We start from the raw sequence: 21,090 nt of genomic DNA, 5'->3' as shown, positions 1-21,090 counted from the left end.
GGTAGTTGGTGTTGAAGTTAATGAGTTCATGTTAATGTTCGAACCTATTGTATTTGAGATGTTTGCCACATATTCATGTAGAGATCTTTGGTATCCAGTTGGGTATACGGATTTAGAACTAGAAAGAGTAGTTTTAGTCAGAAGGAATAATACAGATATAGTTACAATTATGAGGCCAGGTGCTGTGGCTCACGCTTGTAATCCCAGCACTTTGGGAGGCTGAGGCAGGCAGATCACCTGAGATCAGAAGTTTGACACCAGCCTGGCCAACATGGCAAAACCCCATCTCTTACTAAAAATACAAAAATTAGCTGCGTGTGGTGGCACAAGCCTATAATTCTAGCTATTCAGGAGGCCGAGGCAGGAGAATTGCTTGAACCCAGGAGATGGAGGTTGCAGTGAACTGAGATCACCGAGATCATGCCACTGCCCTCTAGCCTGGGCGACAGAGCAAGACTCCATCTCAAAAAAACAAAAACATGATAGTGGCTTGGCCAGCATATGTATTGGCAAGCGGATCCGCAGAAATATTAGTAAATGGAAAAGATCTGTCAGAAAAGCCAAGGCCTGCCCCAAATTTTCTATTTTCTATTCTAGTTTCCTTTTATGAGGCAAAACCATCTTAGAATTTAGCTTAGGGCAGCACAAAAACATTTCCTGATTCCTTAAAATACCCAGAAAACAATAGCAATTCCTGCCTTCCACTTCCTCTGTTGTAAATTTTTCTACTAGTATTACAGACTTGTACTTACTTCAATAATGAGAATCTCTTTTAGAAGCACATTAATAGCCTTGGAGTTCTTTACTCTCTGGAAAAGTTCATGCCTGCCTTAGGAATGTATGTGAATTTTGAAATGTCATGTAGAACAGACTAATAGCTTCTACTGCTTCTACTTTTCTATCAGTATTATTTACTTAGTGAAATTTATACTAACCTTACTGACAGTGAGAGCCTGGTTTCCTTCACAAGACTACGTAGCAAAACAGAGTGAAGTGTTGTACAAAGAGAAATTATGCTGACAGTTCATTTAAGTAGATAAGTAATAACGTGAGACAGCATGCCTAAGTCCAAGAGAAAACTACTGCCCTCCTGGATAGACACAATGCTATAGAAAGAAGTATGCACAGTTTACTTTGAAAAGTTAAATATTCCAGCCAGACGTGGTGGATCAAGCCTGTAATCCCAACATTTTGAGAGACTGAAGTGGGAGTTCGAGACCAGCCTGAGCAACATGGTGAAACACCATCTCTACTAAAATAAAAAAAAATTAGCCAGGCTTGGCAGCAGGTGCCTGTAATCCCAGCTACTCCGGAGGCTGAGGCAGGAGAATCACTTGAATCTGGGAGACAGAGGTTACGGTGAGCTGAGACCACACTGCACTCCAAAAAATTAAGTATTCCATGAAATCTTTTCTTTCTTTTCTTCTTTTCTTTCTTTCTTTCTTTTCTTTTTCTTTTCTTTTTTTTTTTTTTTTTTTTTTTTTTTGGAGACGCAGTTTCGCTCTTGTTGCCCAGGCTAGAATGCAATACAATGGTGCAATCTTGTCTTACCGCAACTTCCACCTCCTGGGTTCAAGCGATTCTCCTGACTCAGCTTCCTGAGAAACAGAAGTCTTCAGTCTGCTATTGAATGTGTTATGATTTAGAAAATTTCTGAGATTCACAATACAGTCTGTACTTTTTACATCTGATAGACCTCAAATTTGCCTGAGTTATTGGCATTCTAGAAAATAGACTTTGGGGACGTGTTGAAAGAAGGCCTTTCTGAACCTAAGAAGACAAGAAATTGAATTGTTATAACAATAATGCTATTTAAGAAAGAATATTAAGTCACTTTTCAGAAATTTATATCAGAATTTGAAAAATGCAAAAAAAATACAGTTAATAATTCTTAAGGAGGTGGTGGAGGAGATTTTGTCATACATGTATACAAACACACACATATAGGTCTAAATGTATTTATACATATATGAGAACGTGTCAGGAATATGGTGGGAAAGAGACAGAATAATAGGATTACATTAGAATCTGCTTAGGAGCTTTTCTAACATGTAGATATTCCCTCTTTTGGGTATATCAAAATCATGGGAGTAAAAGGGAAACCTGGCATGCATGTTTAATAAAGCTTCCTTGGGTACTGATATATGCTGCCTCTCAAATTACAAGCTGTATCAGAAAGTATGAGTTTACATTATAAAATGTAACTGAAAACTAAAGTCAGATGTTCTAGAAAATATTGACATTTTTCCTGAAATAGAAATGGTTGAAATTTGGGAGATAACTTTTGCTATGTTCTGTGATACTAGAGTTGATGAAGACATCTTTCTTTTATGTATGATTTTGCCTAAGTTGGGCCCTGTTAATTTTCATTTACTTATGTACACATAGCTAATGCATATATTTTTAAACTTTTATTTAATGTACGTTATTTATATGCATAGCCTGATGGAAACATGATCAAAAATCTAATTTTTTGGTTGAAATTTAGTATTTTGGCTTCATATTTATAAAGATTGGGGTAAGGTGATCTGCCTTGCCTTTCTTCCACTGTATCAAAGAATTTATGATCAAGGACCAGAGTCGATATTAATTATATGATTTTGTTTTAACTATGAAGAACTTAAATTTAAAACTGTAGTTGTACTCATAGATAAAGGGTTTTCTTTGTTAAAGGGGGGAAAAAGAGACATCATTCTCTTTCTCTCTCTTTTTTTTCCATTTAGAGATGAGTTCCTCTTTGTCACCAGGCTGGAGTGCAGTGATGCAATCTCAGCTCACTGCAACCTCCACCTCCCAGGTTCCAGCCATTCACCTGCCTCAGCCTCTCGAGTAGCTGAGACTACAGGTGTATGCCACCATGCCTGGCTAATTTTTGTATTTTTTAGGAGAGACAGTTTCACCATATTAGTCAGGCTAGTCTTGAACTCCTGACCTTGTGATCTCGCCTGCCTGGGCCTCCCAAAGGGCTGGATTACAGGCATGAGCCACTGCACCCAGCCAGAGACATCTCTTATACTTGCTTAACTTTTTAAAAAATTGAATGTATTCGGCCGGGCACGGTGGCTCACACCTGTAATCCCAGCACTTTGGGAGGCCAAGGTGTGTGGATCACAAGGTCAAGAGATTGAGAACATCCAGTGAAACCCCGTCTCTACTAAAAATACAAAAAAAATAGCTGGGCATGGTGTCTCACGCCTGTGGTCCCAACTACTTGGGAGGCTGAAGCGGAATAATCGTTTGAACCCAGGAGGCGGAGGTTGCTGTGAGCCGAGATTGCGCCACTGTACTCCAGCCTGGTGACAGAGCAAGACTCCCTCTCAAAAAAAAAAAATTGAATGTATTCATAATAAATAGAAAATGAAAGGAGATTAAAAAGCAAATTGACCACATAATTATCAGAGAAAGCAATTTTAAAATTATGATTTAAACTTTCATCTGTATTGCTAAGAAGAGAATGTCCTATATTGTAATATTCAAGATTTGCTTATAATTTAAAAGTGGGGAGGAAAAAGAGAATTCTGCAGACATTCTAAGCATGACGTAGGCCATTGATGATAGTCTAAGCTTGAAATTAATCACTAGCTTTTCTGAACTCTTAATCCACTGTCTTAGTCCGTTCAGTCTGCTTTAACAAAATATCATAGACTCGGTGTCTTATAAACAATATACACGTTATTTCTCACAGTTCTGGAAGCTGGGAAGTCCAAGATCAAGGTTCCAGCAGATCTGGTATCTGGTGAAGGCCTGTTTCCAGATTCATAGATAGCACCTTTTTACCATGTCTTCAGATGGTGGAAGGGACAAGGCAGCTCTCTGGGGTGCATTTTATAAGGGTACTAATCATCCTTTTCATGAGGGATGTATTGAAACTAAATTGTGCCTGAAGACTCTTATGTTACCTTTACATGTCAAATTTCTATTGTACCCCTATCTGGCCAACCTTTGATTTTAAGGCACTAGGGCAAGAATGACCAAGGGGTTTCCAAAGGTACAAAAATAGTAACGTGCATATCAACAAAAATCACTTGGTAGGAACCCAGTACCAGCCAGTAAGCCTACTCTACTGTCTCAGATCTAGTTCCGTTTCAGAATTGGAAGCTTTAAAGATTCTGGGAACTTGGAGCAGGTCCACATAGAAGTAGATGCAACAAAGCCCAAGACCAATAAAATTTTTTAATAGTGTTAGCTTAATTTTTTAAGTTTTATTTTCTGGAAAATAAAACTATACCATGTTTGATCACTAAGCAATTTTGAACAACAAGAAAAAATTAGCACTAGGAATAGGTTAAACATGACACAATTTGCTATCATGGAATAATATATATGAGTAAAGGGTACCAGTTAGATTCGTATAGGCAAAAACCTGGTGATTTTCATTCTGTGGTATAGAGGTCTTAGTTAAGAGGCAGGAATTATTTCTGGGGAAAATGACTTTAATTTTGATCATATAATGATAGGATCTATTTATTCACTTGTTTTTAACTTATTCACAAATCTTAGTCATGAGCATTATTAATAGATCATTTGATGCCTCATCACTCAGCAGTACAAGCATGTTTATTCCTGACTTTTAAACTCGAATTCACCTTTCTTGTGTTTTTATATTCAGCCATAACCCTCTCCTTCTTCAAAATTTGGCAAGGTATCTTTGACTTTCACCATATTCAGACATGCTAGCTTCCAGTTCCTTTTTTTTTTTTTTTTTTTTTTTTTTTTGAGACGGAGTTTCGCTCTTGCTACCCAGGCTGGAGTGCAATGGCGCAATCTCGGCTCACCGCAACCTCCGCCTCCTGGGTTCAGGCAATTCTCCTGCCTCAGCCTCCTGAGTAGCTGGGATTCCAGGCACGTGCCACCATGCCCAGCTAATTTTTTGTATTTTTAGTAGAGACGGGGTTTCACCATGTTGACCAGGATGGTCTCGATCTCTTGACCTCGTGATCCACCCGCCTCGGCCTCCCAAAGTGCTGGGATTACAGGCATGAGCCACCGCGCCCGGCCAGTTCCTCTTTTAATGTCTGTTTCTCACATTGTCTTAGTTCCTTTTATAGTATTAATTCTTCCTGCAGTATGAATTTTTATTCATTTTGCAAATATTCATCATGGATTTTTTTTTTTTTTTTTTTTTGAGATGGAGTTTCGCTCTTGTTACCCAGGCTGGAGTGCAATGGCGCGATCTCGGCTCACGGCAACTTCCGCCTCCTGGGTTCAGGCAATTCTCCTGCCTCAGCCTCCTGAGTAGCTGGGATTACAGGCACGCACCACCATGCCCAGCTAATTTTTTGTATTTTTAGTAGAGACGGGGTTTCACCATGTTGACCAGGATGGTCTCGATCTCTCGACCTTGTGATCCACCCACCTTGGCCTCCCAAAGTGCTGGGATTACAGGCTTGAGCCACCGCGCCTGGCCCATCTTGGATATTTTTGTCTTATCCTTTCAGTTAAAACAAGATCTTTTCTTTGGATTCAGAAGGTAACTTTCCTGTTGTACTTAGGATAAATACCACAAAAACTCTTTAACAAGGTTTTTTCCTGGCTATTAGAAAGGAGGAACACCCTCATTGAATTGAAGATAATAATGACTGAGAGAGGACTTTGGCTTCTGTAACATCTCATTCAAATAAGTGGCTACTTAAATTTAATTACATGAATTTTGTTATCTCCCTTGGAACTGCCTACCATAACTGGTATGTCAGACATTCTCAAGTAAACCTTGACCCAATTTTAGAAGATAATGTAGAGTTAGGAATTCCTTTTTTAAAAACAATGTTTTAAAATTAACAAAACAAACACAAAATATATTTTACATATTGCACTTTTCAAAATACTTTAAAATATACCCAACACTACAAAGTAATTTAGTTTAAAATAAATAAAACTTTTTGAACTAAGATCTAATCAAATTGATATATCTCTCATTTTCTTTGAAAATTTTATCAATTAATAAATCCACTGATAATAATAAAAGATAATAAATAAATGTCCAAAGACATTTTAAGGTATAAATTTCTTTGTTCATGTGTATAAAATTGTGTCATTGACATAAAATTGCTATTCCTTTAAAGACTTTTATGTTCTTAAAGCTATCTCCTCTTAGTCTGTAATTTAGAAAAGGGGATTACTGTTTTAAAGGACTTTAAAAAAAAAAATGCTTAGCTATTTTTTAGCTAAGAAAAAAGATTTTTTTCAGTAAATGAATAAAGCTGAAAATAATAAATTAATAAAATGTTTTAAATGAAAAGTCATAAATATCTTAATACTAATTCTAGGAAGCTTCTCCATTTATTTGCTTTTTTATTTTTAAAAAGCAGTTTAAAAGAGTTTTAGTTTTAAAATTTATAAACCTCAAATGTTATTATTTCACACTCAAAATATTTCTAATGTATTCAGTCAAAATTTACTAAAATAGCTAAGTTTTCTGATCCATAAAATGAATAACACTAAATTTAAAGACTTATTTTAAAGATTAAATCAGGTAATACATTCAAATAAAACCTTTTAAACTGAAAGTACTTTAATTATTGTGTAAGCAAACCATGAAAGCAAGAGATATATCATTCTATTTTGCCAGTGTGTCTTAGATTAACTAGATTTTATTGTCAGTTTAGTGTTCAGCACGCCAAGGGTACATTTCATACTAAGATTGTGCAAATGAGAGTAAATACCTCCTAAATTTTTCCATCTTAGACACCTCCCTTGCTTTTAGGCCTGGCTCTGTTTTATATTGCTTATGTGTATTTTTTTCTTTTGGAAAGAGATAAGCTGAAAAACGTTTTTGTTGATCATATACTATTGCTGAAATACAAATAACCCAAAACACAGTGGTGTGTAGAAAAAACTCTGTCAAACTATGTTTTTCGTCTGCTCTCATACCACAGCAATCATCAACACAAAATATTTCTGTAACCAAGTATGTGGGTTTTTCCCCCCCACATACCAAGCAGCAGACACTAGCTGGGCATCCTCCCATTCAGTTCTGACACTGTCTAAAGGATAGTGTCAGATCCCACTGGTTTTGGGCTCAGTGCCCAAGACTGCTCCTCATACCCCCAGACACCAGCCTAGGCCTCCAGAACTTCTGACCTACCAGCTTCACGTTGGAGTTGTCACATCATACTCTTTGGATTCAACTTATTTGCTGGAGTGGCTCACAGAAGTCTAGGAAGCTGGGCACAGTGGCTCAAGCCTGTAATCCCAGCACTTTGGGAGGTTGAGGCAGGTGGATCACTTGAGGCCAGGAGTTCAAGACAGCCTAGTCAACATGGCGAAACCTTGTCTCTACTAAAAGTACAAAAATTAGCTGGATGTAGTGGCACATGCCTGTAGTCCCAGCTACTTGAGCGGCTAAGGTGCAAGCATTACCCAAATCCAGGAGGCAGAAGTTGTAGTGAGCCCACATAGTGCCACTGCACTCCTGCCTGGGCCACAGAGCAAGACTGTCTCAAAAAAGAAAAAGAACTCAAGGAAACACATTTACCGGTTTATTATAAAGGATATTACAAAGGATACAGATGAAGAGATGTGTAGGGGAAGGTGTGGGAGAAGGGGTTGCAGAGCTTCCATACCCTCTGGGAGCCTCACCCTCCAGGAACTTCCACATATTCAGCTATCCAGAAGCTCTCCAAACCCTTGGGTTTTTAATGTTGTCAGCATTCCTCCCCTAGAGTATAGGGCAAAACCCTCTCTGGGGAGGGCCTTAAAGACCTACAAGTTAGAACAATGGGGAAATATTAGAGTCCTGCCTTGGGACAGATAAAAGGAGGGCAAGAGAAGGTCAGAGGCCTGCCCCTGAGGCCTAAACACAGCCAGCACTATAACGAAAGACTGTTACAAGAGCTACAGGAGTTAGGAGCCAGGAACCAGAGGACCAAAACCAATATATATACATAATAAAACAACAGGTATTTTCAGTTCTGCATACTATGAAATTAAAGACTTAATTGAATAAATAGTAGGTTTTTTTTTTTTTTTTTAATTTCACAGATCCATAGAGTTAACTCCTGAGTTATATGCATACAACCCCAAACTTGTTTGCTGTCACTGGAGCTGGGCCTATACCCATCTGGCATATTCTTGTGACATATTGAAGCTAGGAAGTTGGAAATTGATAGAAAATTGTGTCACTTGTAGCAGAACTAAGGCATTATGGATTATGTTGTGTCCTATCATCTGGAATACTTTCCTGAAAGCAACAAAGGTCATCATTACCAAATATTTTTAGGACCCCAATTCTGTACTAAGTGCTAGTGATGTGATAGGAAGCAAGACACAATGGAACTAGCTATCTCTATATTAGTGACTTAACCTAAAACAGAGTTTCTATTGTAATTGGTTTCCTGTTTCTCTTAGAATATTTAAAAGTTTTACCATGGTCTTTAAGATTCCGCAGAATAATACAGCTTCCTAGGTTTTAAAACTCTTCTTTAGTAACTTCTGCGCTATCCCACCTGGGTACTTTAGTTTTGGTGGCCTCTTTCATTTTCTAAAAGAACATCAGTTCCTTAGCATATGATCTTTCATCTTTTGGAAGATCTCTACCCCTTCTCCTTTCAAAGTACAGCCTCCTTCTCACCTTGCTAAGATTCAGCATCCATATTACCTTCCCACAGCAGCCTTCCTTGAACCTACTTCTTCCACCTGGATATCCCTGTTTATTCTTCATGAGAGAACCCTGCTTTTTTGTAGCATTTTTCTGAATTTGTCATCACATATTTATTTCCTTGTTAATGTGCCTCTTCTCACCAGATCCCAAGCACCATGTAAGTAGGAATGAAGTATTATTTCAAAGACCGGAGTCTGAAATGGTTTATCTGCTCCCACTTTATGACTAAGGTACACATGTGCTTGTATTCTATTTGACTAATATTTGAGGAAACAAACATGGGGGAAAGAAGTAGATAACAGCTACTTTATTTTTAAAGGATTTAAGGATTTAGTTTCTTATCTAACTAAGAAACTTTCCCTTTTTTGAGAGGGAATGTTGCTCTGTAACCCAGGCTGGAGTACAGTGGCATGATCTCGGCTCACTGTAACCTCTGCCTCCTGGGTTCAAGCAATTCTCCTACCTCAGCCTCCTGAGTAGCTGAGACTACAGGTGCATACCACCATGCCCGGCAAATTTTTATATTTTTTGGAGTGGAGATGGGGTTTTGCCATGTTGGCCAGGCTGGTCTAGAACTCCTGACCTCAGGTGATCTGCCCGCTTCAGCCTCCCAAAGTGCTGGGATCAAAGGCGTGAACCACCCCGCCCATCCCCGTTTTAAATCTTATTCTCACTTTGAGGTGGAGTTAACCTCAGAGAACTTTGAAGATGTCAACCTTCTCACTTTGTTCATTTATTCAACAAATGTTTATTGAGCCCCTACTGTGTGCCCAGCCGTTTTAAACATTGAGGATACCATTGAATAAGAGACAGAGCCCAAGCCTTCCTGCATCTTGCATGCTAGTAAACAGATAGTCAATAAATAAGAAAATAAATGAATGTATAATATAACCTCAAGTAGTGATCAATAATATGAAGGAAATAGAGCTGAGGTAGGAATTGCAAGTAAGTGGGAATTATGGTTGTCTTAGGGAAGATGTTTAGACAAGGCTTTGCTTAGGAGGTGCTATTTGAGGAAATATGTGAATAATGGAGTGGGGTGAGTCATGGGAAGCACTGATCAAAGAGTATTTTGGGCAGAGTAAATAGCAAGTGCAAAAACTCCAAGACAGGAAGAATTATGCCACATGCATGGAAAAGAGAGATGACCAGTATTGCTGGACTAAGAAGAGCGTTAGAACATAAGGTCTGAGAGATATCAAGGGGCCAGAACTCATGCAGTGTTTTGTAAACCAAGATAAGGCATTTGAATTTATTCTACGTGTGATAGGAAGCCCTTGGAAGGTTTTGAGTACGGAGGTGGGATGCCAGTAACATATTAGCTCTATTGAGGAGATCTAGGAGGCAGCAAGAGTAGAAGTATGGAAACCAGTTTGTAGGATGCTTTTGCAGTGGTACAGACAAGATAAGAATTGCTTTGACTCTAGCAATGTTACAGGTAATGAAAAGAAGTTAGACTTGGAATATATTTTGAATTTAGAGCCAATATGACTTGCCTGGTGTCTTGGATAAGTGTGAGAGAAAGAATAATTAATGATGACTCCTTTTCTTTTTTGCTTTGGGCAACTAGATATAAGGAGTGATTTAATGATTGGTAAACACTAGGGAGAAGCAGGCCTTTTTTTGGGGGGGCAGATAGTAGAGGATGGTTAAAGGTTATTTTATACATAGACATAAAGTGAAGATGTTGAGTAAGGTCAAATAGGACAGATGCTTCTGAAATACTCCTTCAAGGCCATTTAGTATCTGACGAATAGAGCATTGTTACCTTTATGGCTCTATTTCCTAGCATAGAGTCTAGTACAGAATAGACATACAACATATACTGTGTGGATGGATGGATAACTAGGCATACAATCATTCATTTGAAGAAACAGAGTGTTTTTTGTATAATGGCACTCATAGGTGTAAATAAGAATCACAACCATAATATCAAATATAATACTCTGTGTCAAGCACTGTTCCCCATTCTTAACATTATTAATTCACCTAATTCTCATACAGTATGATTTAAGTTACTACTATTATCATTAGTATCTCTGATCTACAGTTGAGAAACTTATCAAAGGTCATGCCACTAACAGGTGGCTAGGATGTGAATCCATATAATGTGGCTCTGGAGTTTGTGCTCCTACCTCCTGCACTATACTTTTCTCATGATCAGGACATACTCATCACCATAAACCACTATCTATATATTTGTGTGACCATTTGGTTTAGGAAGATGCAGTGATAAAAGTGATATTTGAATGAAATATGAAGGCTGTTGATGAAAAATACCACCTTAATCCTTGAAAGGGAAATTTACCTTTAGTATAATCCTGTTGGGTGAATCCGAAGCACAAACTAAGTTTTGATTCGTATCAGAAAAGTATGTAAAATGCCTAACTAGTATACTTAACTCCTATTAATCACATATCTTTTCAAGGTCTCGAAATCTCCTAAAATGTCATTGTTTGAGAGAAAAATTGGTAGTAGGCCACTTTGGAATGTATATGGGTTTATACTCATATCATTTTAGTTAAATAAAGATGTTCAATTCATCCATGGCTAGGAAGTATAAAATATTTAGTATAACAATATATGTATTAGTTGGAATGAATTTCTTAAGTGTTAATTGTTAGCATTATTTTACTCAAATGAAAGCTATTATTTATACTGCAGTGCCCCTAATGAATATCAGAAAGGATGACTTGTCAACAAAAATTATATGATGGGAGTTGTAGAGTCTCCTTCTTTTTCCAAAGCATATGTGCCACCTTCTCTTTATTTTCCCCCATAAAATCCAGCTCCTGTAGGACACCATCTCTTCTGATGCGTCCAGAGGAGACAACTCATGCTCAGTCTCCACTTTGAGAATTATTTCTGTAGTGAGTCACTATTACAGATAATAACCCATCTCCTGTTGGTCTGCTGGAACTGAAAAAGGGCTGAAAATTGTTAAAATTTTTGCACTGATATGTGTGATGACCATATGATTATCATACCTCTTTTTATTCATAACTTATCAAGTACCTGCTTGACATGTAGAGAGGAAAAGAGTAAATTTAAGAAAATACTGTTTTTTCTCCTGAAAGTTTAGAGTTAAGAGCACATCTTTAACACATTCATACATACATCCAAGCGATTCAAATAAAATAATCAAGCCAAATCACTAAAAGCTGAGAAAAGAATTGAATGTTCAAGTGGCTACCGTATAGTCACTTCATGTAATCCTGCAAAATGAGTGCTATATTTCAAGTAATGAAACTGAGGATCAGAGAGCAAAACTTCATGACTAGTAAACTTCAAACTAGTAAACAAGAATTTGAGCTTATATACCTCTAATTTCAGAATGTATGCTTTTATTGCTAATGGCTTTTTTTTTTTTTTTTACTTGTTCTTCATTCTTTTTTGGTTAGGATGAATTGAGAGCAGGATAAATAAGAAAAATAGTATTTAGGAATGTATTGCTTAGGTGTGAGTAACTCCTATTTGAAAGGACTGTTTAGTAATCGCCGTTTTTTTTCTTTCTTTTTATATTTCTCCTCCATGCATAATTTCTGTATCTCCCAGCTTACCTATTTGTCTCTTTTGTTTTGGTACTTTTATATTAGAGACTTTCCTGAAATATTTGATTGCCTCTCATATATAAGAGTAAATCACTAAAACTTAGAAGCTCTGAGCACCTGGGTGAGGTTTGTGAACTTCATTGTATAGTTATTTAATACAGCAATTTCTTAAGAAACCCCCACTTAATATCTTTAGGTCTTTTATCCTGTTACTCAGTACCTCACTGCCCAAAGTACCTGGTATTACCACTTCCAGATCCTTTTGGTGGGTTAAAAATGTATCTAGTTTGTCGGTTGGCTTTCCTTACTGCTGAGTTCCAGTTCAGTCTTTTCTCATCTACTGAGTAGGTTGCCACTTGTATATCTGCCTTCCAGCTTTCAAAATTTTGTATCTGCAGCCTGAGCAACCTGGGGAGACCCTATCTCTACAAAAATTTTTTAGAAAATTAGCTGGGCACCATGGCATATTCCTATAGTCCCAGCTATTCAGGAGGCAGCAGTGAGCCATGATCATGCCACTGTGCTCCAGCCTGGGTGACAGAAAAAGACTCTGTCTCTCAAAAAAAAAAAAAAGTTATAACTGAAAGGTTAGTGTCTTTTAAATAAGTCAGTTTATTTCCATTTTCGTGGGGTTTTATGAGAGTTAATGTATGTATTCAATTTGCCATCTTTAACCAACATTGTTTATCTTCTGAAGCTTCCATTTAATTTAGTTTGTTGTAGTTTTAGTCATCCAGTTTACCATTTGTATGAAATTCAGATCTGTTCATATGCTTTGCCCACTTTTGAATGGAATTGTTTTTTTCTTATAAGTTTGTTTAAGTTCCTTGTAGACTCTAGATATTAGACTTTTCCAGTTGGATAGATTATAAAAATTTTCTCTTATTCTGTAGGTTGTCTGTTCACTCTGATGATAGTTTCTTTTGCTTGCAGAAATTCTTGAGTTTAATTAGATCCCATTTGTCAATTTCTGTTTTTGTTGTGATTGCTTTTGGCATTTTCGTCATAAAATCTTTGCCCATGCCTATGTCCTGAATGGTAGTGCCTAGATTTTCTTCTAGGGTTTTTATAGTTTGGGTTTTACATTTAAGTCTTTAACCCATCTTGAGTTAATTTTTGCATAAAGTGTAAGGAAGGGGTCTAGTTTTATTTTTCTGCATATGACTAGCCATTTAGGGAATCCTTTCCCCATTGCTTGTTTTTGTTAGGTTTGTGAAAGATCGGGTGGTTGTAGGTGTGTGGTCTTATTTCTGAGTCCTCTACTCTGTTCCATTGATCTGCGTGTGTGTTCTTGTACCAGTACCATGCTGTTTTTGTTACTATAGCCTTGTAGTATAGTTTGAAGTCAGATAGTGTGATGCCTCCAGCTTGTTCTTTTTGCTTAGAATTGTCTTGGATATTTGGGCTCTTTTTTGGTTCCATATGAATTTTAAAAGAGTTTTTTCTAATTCTGTGGAGAATATCAATGACAGTTTAATGGGAATAGCATTGAATCTATAAATAGCTTTAGGCCTTATGGCCAGTTTCACAATATTGATTCTTTCCATTTATAAGCATGGAATGTTTTTCCATTTGTGTCCTCTCTTCTTTCCTTGAGCAGTGGTTTGTAGTTCTCCTTGAAGAGGTTCTTCACTTCCCTTGTTAGCTGTATTCCTAGGTATTTCATTCTTTTTGCAGCAATTGTGAATTGGAGTTCATTCACGATTTGGCTCTTTGCTTGCTTGTTGGGGGAGTATAGGAATACTAGCAATTATTTCACATTGATTTTTTATACTGAGACTTTGCTGAAGTTGCTTATCAGCTTAAGAAGCTTTTGGACTGAGATGATGAGGTTTCTAAATATAAGATCATGTTATATGCAAACAGAGGTAATTTGACTTATTCTCTTCCTATTTGAATACGCTTTATTTCTTTCTCTTGCCTAAGGGTCCTGGCCAGAACTTCCAATACTGTGTTGAATAGGAGTGGTGAGAGAGGGCATCCTTGTCTTGTGCTGGTTTTCAACGGGAATGCTTTCAGCTTTTGCCCATTCAGTATATATTGGCTGTGGATTTGTCATAGATGGCTCTTATTATTTTGAGGTATATTCCTTGAATACTTAGTTTATTGAGAGTTTTTAACATGATGTTGAATTTTATCAAAGGCCTCTTCTGCAACCCCAGATGATCATGTAGTTTTTGTCTTTAGTTCTGTTTATGTGATGAATCATGTTTATTGGTTTGTATATGTTGAATCAGCCTTGCATTCTGGGGATGAAGCCAGCTTGATCACAGTAGACAAGGTTTTTGATGTATGCTGGATTTGGTTTGCCAGTATTTCATTGTGGATTTTTGCATTGATGTTCATCTGAAATATTGGCCTGAAGTTTTCTTTTTTTATTGTTTCTCTGCTAGGTTTGGGTATCAAGATGATGCTGGCCACGTAAAATAAATTAGGGAAGAGTACCTTCCTTTAAGTTTTTTAGAATAGTTTCAATAGAAACTTGTACCTCTGGTGGAAATTTCAGCTCTGAATCTGTCTTCTGGAATTTTTTTTTTTTTTTTTTTTTTTTTTTGGTTGGCAGGCTATTTATTACTGCCTCAATTTCAGAATACATTATTAGGGATTTTATTTCTTTCTGATTCAGTCTTGGGACAGTATATATATATATATCCAGGAATGTGTTCATTTCTTCTAGATTTTTTTAGTTTATGTGTATATATTTCTGTGGGGTAAGGGTGATATCGCCCTTAAAATTTGACTGTGTTCATTTGATTATTCTCTTTCCTTTTTTATTGGTCTAGGTAGTGGTCTATTTTATTAATTTTTTTAAAAAATCAGCTCCTGGATTCATTGATTTTTTTTTTTTGAAGGGTTTTTTGTATCTCTGTCTCCTTCAGTTCTGCTCTGATCTTGGTTATTTCTTGCCTTCTGCTAGCTTTGGGGTTTGTTTGCTTTTTGAACTGGTTTTAGTATCAGTATTGTACTAGCTTCATAAAATGAGATGAGGAATGTTTCTACTTTTTCCATTCTAGGAAGAATCTGAATAAAAATGGAATTACCTCTCCCTCAAATGTTTGGTAGAATTTACTGGTAAAACAAAACGAGCCTGTGTTTTCTTTATGAGAAGACTTTAAATTATTGATTCTAACTATTTAGTAGTTGTAGGACTATTTACATTGTTTTATTTATTTTTTACTGGGTTTTGGTAATTTGTTTGTTTGTAGGAATTTTCCACTTGGTCTAAGTTTTCCAATTTATTGATATAAAATTATTCATAGCAATTCCCTATTATCTTTTTAATCTTTGTGATTATGTCCCATTTTTCATTCCGAATACTGCCTATCTATCTCTTTTCTTTATCTTGATAAATCTGACTGGAGATTTGTTTAATTTTATTTGTTGTTTCAAAGAATCAATTTTTTAGTTTTGTTGACCAAACTGTTTTATCCTCGTTTTCAGTTTCACTAAATTCTGCCCATATCTTCATTTCTTTCTTTCTACTTTTTTTTTTCTGTCTTTCCCCCTAACTTCTAACTTATTTTCTAATATAAACATTGAAGGTTATACATTTTTCTACTCCTTTTTTTGTGTGAAGTACAAAAATTGGCAATCGGGAATTTCAAAGTGGAGAAAAATATTTTGTTTTGACTTTTAAATTGCCACTGTCAGTTGTGCCTAAAGTTCATAGTGCTGATCATGTCAAACCATATGATTGTGATCTGTCCCTTGGAAAATTCTGCTTATTTATGTGGTTTTAATTTCATCTTGTTTCATATAGGATTCACCTTTATTTGATCTTATTAAACAATCAAAGGACCGAGAAGGACCAACTGATCACCTTGAATCTGCTTGTCCTCTTAATGTTGCTCTCCAGAATAATCACACTGCAGCAGATATGTAAGTAAAACATATGTTATGTTGTCCATTCAAACTGCAAATAGATTTTAAGCATAAGTGTAATCTAAGGTTCTATAAAGAAACTGTAGCGAATAGAATTTTGAATAAGACGTTGTTTCTAGTTTTAAGAAATTAGTAATGTAAGATACATGACCCAAATAAAGTCATATAAAAGAGTACAGAGCGCTACTGAATCACCTAGGATTTGCATAATGAGAGCAGTTTTCATGACGGAGTTGGCAGTTTAGGTGGAATAGGATTTCAACATGGAAACTGGAGAGGATAGAGGAGCCAGAGGAGTGTGTTCCAAGAGTCAGAATGGCATGAACTCAAAAGTATCAAAGGAAGCAGAAAACGTTTTTCAGAGTGTGCAGGTCAGTCCATTTGGAGTGAAGCATAGGATAAGTATAGGGAGAAGTTTGGGATATGGACTTACACACACTTGATTAGTGTGTGATGATGATGTTGGGAAATGAAAATGTAACCCAAAAAGTATCTGAAACAGGTCTCAATCAACGTAGTGGCTTACTTTGCCATGGTTAAGAATATGCCCAGGAGAGAGATCTGTGCCTTTCTCTAATGATGATTTTGAGGGCTCCAATATTTAAATGGGAAAAGTAGTCTGGAAGGGAAAGAAAAAGGGTATGATAATCCACATGTTGCGAGAGAAAAGGAGGAGATAGAGCAATAGTCAATTATATATCCATGTTATGCTGAGTAAATCAACACTTTACATAAGATAAGGTGAACATAGAGTAGCTGTCTGTGGAAATATTTAACCTTGTATCTGTATTTATCTGTGTGGGAACAAAAGAAAAGGCAGTTTCTTGTATGACTCAGCTTTCAGCTTAATTTTTTCCTTTTGGCATAGTGAATTGGGGTCCCAAGTGTTTATTTTCCTTTCACAAAAGCAATAGCTAACTATGTGCTGGGCAGTGGCCTAAGTACTTAAGATTTATTTTTTCATTTAATCTTCATAACAGCCCTATAAGGTAGTAGATGCTGCTGTTGGTCTGTTATCTATAAAACAGGAATTAGAGAAATAAGATAACTTGCCTAAGGTCAACAGAAATCAATCCCAAGCTATCTAATCCCAAAGCCCAGGCTTTTAATCACTCTAGCTACCTTGCCTTTCACGGAAATGTGCCTACTGTTTTGTTTCTGTTTAATTCTGTGTAGGAATTGACATTACAGTATTCTGTATTAGTGCAGGGGTCATTTTCCAGAGATGTCATTTTCATGCTAACTTGTACTCAAAGTGTTTCTGGCATATGGAGACTCTGCCTTTATGTATACATTTATTTCCTAGTTAATACTTTATGTAAGTAAGTTAAGCATTGTTTTTTTTTTTAATTCAACATGTAGTCATCTTATTGAATTTTAACTGCCAGGAAGTGGTATACACACTGAGAGTACAGAAGTTAGATGGTCTGGGTCCTTCCGCTCATAGAGCTTACATTCTGGAGGAGGAACACAGGCAGTGAACAAGTAAACCAAGATGTAAGATGATTTTAGAGTATAATAAGTGCTATCAAGGAAATAAACAGAGTGATGTGAAAGACAAACTGAGAGGCTGATAGAATGCTTAGTGGCACTTTCCTTTCTCCAATGAAGTGATATTTTGACCTGACACCTGAAAGGCAAGCTGATGCTGGCCAGGCAAAAATCTGTATGATGTGCATTCCAGGCAGAGCAAACACCAAGTGCAGTGGCTCTAAGGCAGATCAAACTTAGTTGGATTTAGGAACAGAAAAAAAGAAATCCTAGTGTGGCTGGGTATTGGAAGAGGAGAATGGCGCAAGATGAGATTGAAGAGCTAAGCTGGGGTAGATCTTGTAGGTTCCCATAGGCCATAGTAAGGAGTTTTGATTCTGTAAGGGTAGTGGGAAACCATTTAAGCAGGAATGCAGCTTGCTGTAATTTGTATTTTTAAAGGTCCACTCTGACTGCTATCTGAAGTAAAGGTGGATTTGGAGGAAAGAAAGGGACAAGGCAAGGCAGAAAGCAAGGAGAGCAGTTTGGGGACTATTTCTATATTTCAGATGAGGGATGTAGGTGACTTGGTCTAAGGTATGGCGTTGGAAGTAGAAATTGAGAGATCTGGGGTGTATATAGAGATAAATTAATAGGTTTTACATTAGTTTTATGTTGGATTTCAGGAATTTGGAAAATTTGGAAATTAAAAATAACTCCTAGATTTTTGTCTTAAGACTCTAGATGTAATGTGGAGCTATTCTTTGAGATAGGAAAAGAAATCCAGAGGTCTTCTTTGTTCTTATTAAGTCTGAGATGCAAGTAGTTATATCCAGTAGGTAATTGGATATTTACACCTGGAACTTCAGAGACTAACTTTTGCCTGAGTTAAGCCAGTTTATGATACTGTCGGTTAGTGAACTGAATGAAAATCCAAAGTGTATAGTAGACCAGACACTGATCCTTCTAAAATCGTTGTGATAATGAGTTGCTTTATTTAGTGTACTAGTTACTACATGTTGTAGAAACATCCATAGTAAGTTACAAATTACACTTCCTGTTCTCTTTGTTCTTAAAGTTTATGTCTTTAAAAATAAGTTTATTTGCCAGCTACCAAAAGAAAATTAGAAAGTAGATCTAGATTATTCTGTTAAATAGGGGGCAACACAGAGTGATAATATTTGCTAATATCCTTGCCTTGAGTTATGCCTAATGTATTTAGTATACAAGTAAATAAATCTGAATAATGTTATTTGAAGTATTAATTTATAGAATTCTGTACTGTGTAATTTAGGTGTGTGTAAATCTGTGTGTATAACTGAAATCTTAGATATGAACCATAGTTATCACTAAAAAAATTTTTAGGAGGAGAATCACAAAAACATGATAATACTCTTTAATATCAATAAATTGTTTTTTAAGCTAGAATCATCTTATGATCTCAATCCCACTATAATTATTAAAATTGAACATTATAGAAAATAAGGTAATAATCCCCTGGAAAAGCCATTTGTTAAAATAGAGTTAGATATGATGATGACCAGCAGTTTTCCTGTTAGTATATCTTTCCCAGCTTTCATTTAAATAGTCTGCTTAGTGAATTTGGTTTAGAGTAACCAACTAAATAGACAAAATGTATCTGGGTGTACAACCTTGAAATGTGTATATAGTCTGTGATTCTTAGCCAACTTCAAATGAATACTTTTTCCTTTGACTATATCTAGGTATCTTTCTCCTGTAAGATCCCCAAAGAAAAAAGGTTCAGCTACACGTGTAAATTCTACTGCAAATGCAGAGACACAAGCAACCTCAGCCTTCCAGACCCAGAAGCCATTGAAATCTACCTCTCTTTCACTGTTTTATAAAAAAGGTTAGTAGATGATTATTTTCAAGAGCATGGACTCTGAAACTAGGCTGACTGGGTTCAAAGAATGTTTCTTCTACTTTCTAGGTACATCACTGGGCAAGTCACTTAATATCTCTGTGGCTCAGTTCCCTCATCTATAAAATGGAAATGATAATGTTGCAGGATCTTTCCTGACTATTCACAGTCGTTTTTCTGGCTGGAAACCTCTGTGGCCGGTGGCACCTTTGACTGAGTTTTGCTTGGGCCCACTGGGCTTATTTCACTCACTTGACCTGACAGACTGGGCTTATTTCACTCACACTTGACCTGACAGACTGCACTCGGCTCACACCGGCCTGGGTCCCATGCCTGCCAGGAGCAAGTCAGACGTGGAATGGAGAGGGGTGTGTGAGCAAGCATGGGGCCTAGCCACTGCACACAGTCAGAAATGCTGGCTGCTGCAGCAGGACAGGCAGCTCCAGGTGCTGGCACAGGTGCTGGCTCTCTGTGAGGCTGCAGCTGGACCAGGTGCACCACAAACATTTCCCACAGCTGGCACCAGGGACAATAACAGGTCATGGTCCTCTATGATAATGTCTTTCCTGATTTTATTCAAGTAAGAATTATGCTGAGCTTTACAGGCATATTGTAAGATACCATCCTTAGGTTAGAGCAGTGGTTTTCAAAGTGTTGTTTCCAACCAGCAGAATTCACATCACCTGGAAATTGTAGAAATAAGAATTCTGTGGCCCCAACATAGACCCACTCAGTCAGAAACTCTAAGATAGGGCCCCCAAAACCTTGTTTTAACAACCCTTCAGCTAAGTCTGATGTATGCTAAAGCTTAAGACCACTGAGATAAATTGTTAGCTTTAAAAATTTCAAATTACCTATGCAAGTCATTGAAAGAGACATATAAAGAGTCTTTATATAATATTTAAAGTAGGTGAATGAAGATTCAATTTTACGGATTCCTTTTTGCCAAATTGCATTTTCAGTAGTATTTTTAAAGACTAAATAAATTTCATACTGCAGTCATTTTACATTTAGGTAACCTACAAATTTACCGTTTTTCAACAGACTATGCTCTATTGGTGTTTTATAGAGTAATGTGTGGCTTAATTTTTTTAGGATTAGAAAAATTAATAGATACTGGCAATTCTATAATTTTAAAAAATGATTGTTCCTGTTGAATATTAATAGTGGGAATGACCAATGGTGAGTGATTGTTAATGGAACTGAAACAAACCCTATTGAGTTTGTCTAATTTTACAGTGTCTCATGACCTTTCCTCCACTACTTACCACTTCTGCCCCAATTTCATGCCATAACAGTTGATTCAGCAAGTATCATTCTGCTTTCTATGTACCTAGAACTGTGCTAACACAAGGAATCAATTATTTTTTCAGGAAAATAGTAGTAGAAAAATCTTAAACATCATCACTAAAGAACGTGTAACCAAACCCTACCTGTTCCCCTGGAAACCTATTTTTTAAAAAACTCATGCCTACGTAACGAAGCCTCCATAAAAACCCCAAAGGACTTGGTTCTGGGAGCTTTCTGAATATCTGCCCAACTGGAGGTTCCTGGAGAATAGCGTGCCTGGGGAGCGCACGGAAATTCCATGCCCCTCTGCTTTCCTGCATCTGTATCCCTTGTACTATCCTTCATAATAAACCAGTAAACATATTTCTCTGCGGGGGGGGGGGGAAGAAGAGTGGTAAAATGAAGTTTCTTTTAAA

At 36.8% G+C, this 21,090-nt stretch overlaps 1 protein-coding gene across 2 annotated transcripts in view; it reads left to right on the top strand.

Moving 5' to 3' along the window:
* RB1 (RB transcriptional corepressor 1) overlaps positions 1-21,090 on the top strand; it is a 160,967-nt gene that overhangs the window by 120,931 nt on the left and 18,946 nt on the right. For both annotated transcript variants that reach the window (XM_003942219.3, XM_074387700.1), the window contains exons 18-19: positions 15,911-16,029; positions 19,227-19,372. In XM_003942219.3, the coding sequence (XP_003942268.1) occupies positions 15,911-16,029; positions 19,227-19,372 (265 nt within the window). The remainder of the gene's footprint in view (positions 1-15,910; positions 16,030-19,226; positions 19,373-21,090) is intronic.

Source organism: Saimiri boliviensis, chromosome 16, assembly GCF_048565385.1.
Source record: "Saimiri boliviensis isolate mSaiBol1 chromosome 16, mSaiBol1.pri, whole genome shotgun sequence".
Taxonomy (NCBI): Eukaryota; Metazoa; Chordata; class Mammalia; order Primates; family Cebidae; genus Saimiri; species Saimiri boliviensis.
Note: the sequence above shows the minus strand (reverse complement) of the source record. Positions and strands in the feature narration are given on the sequence as shown.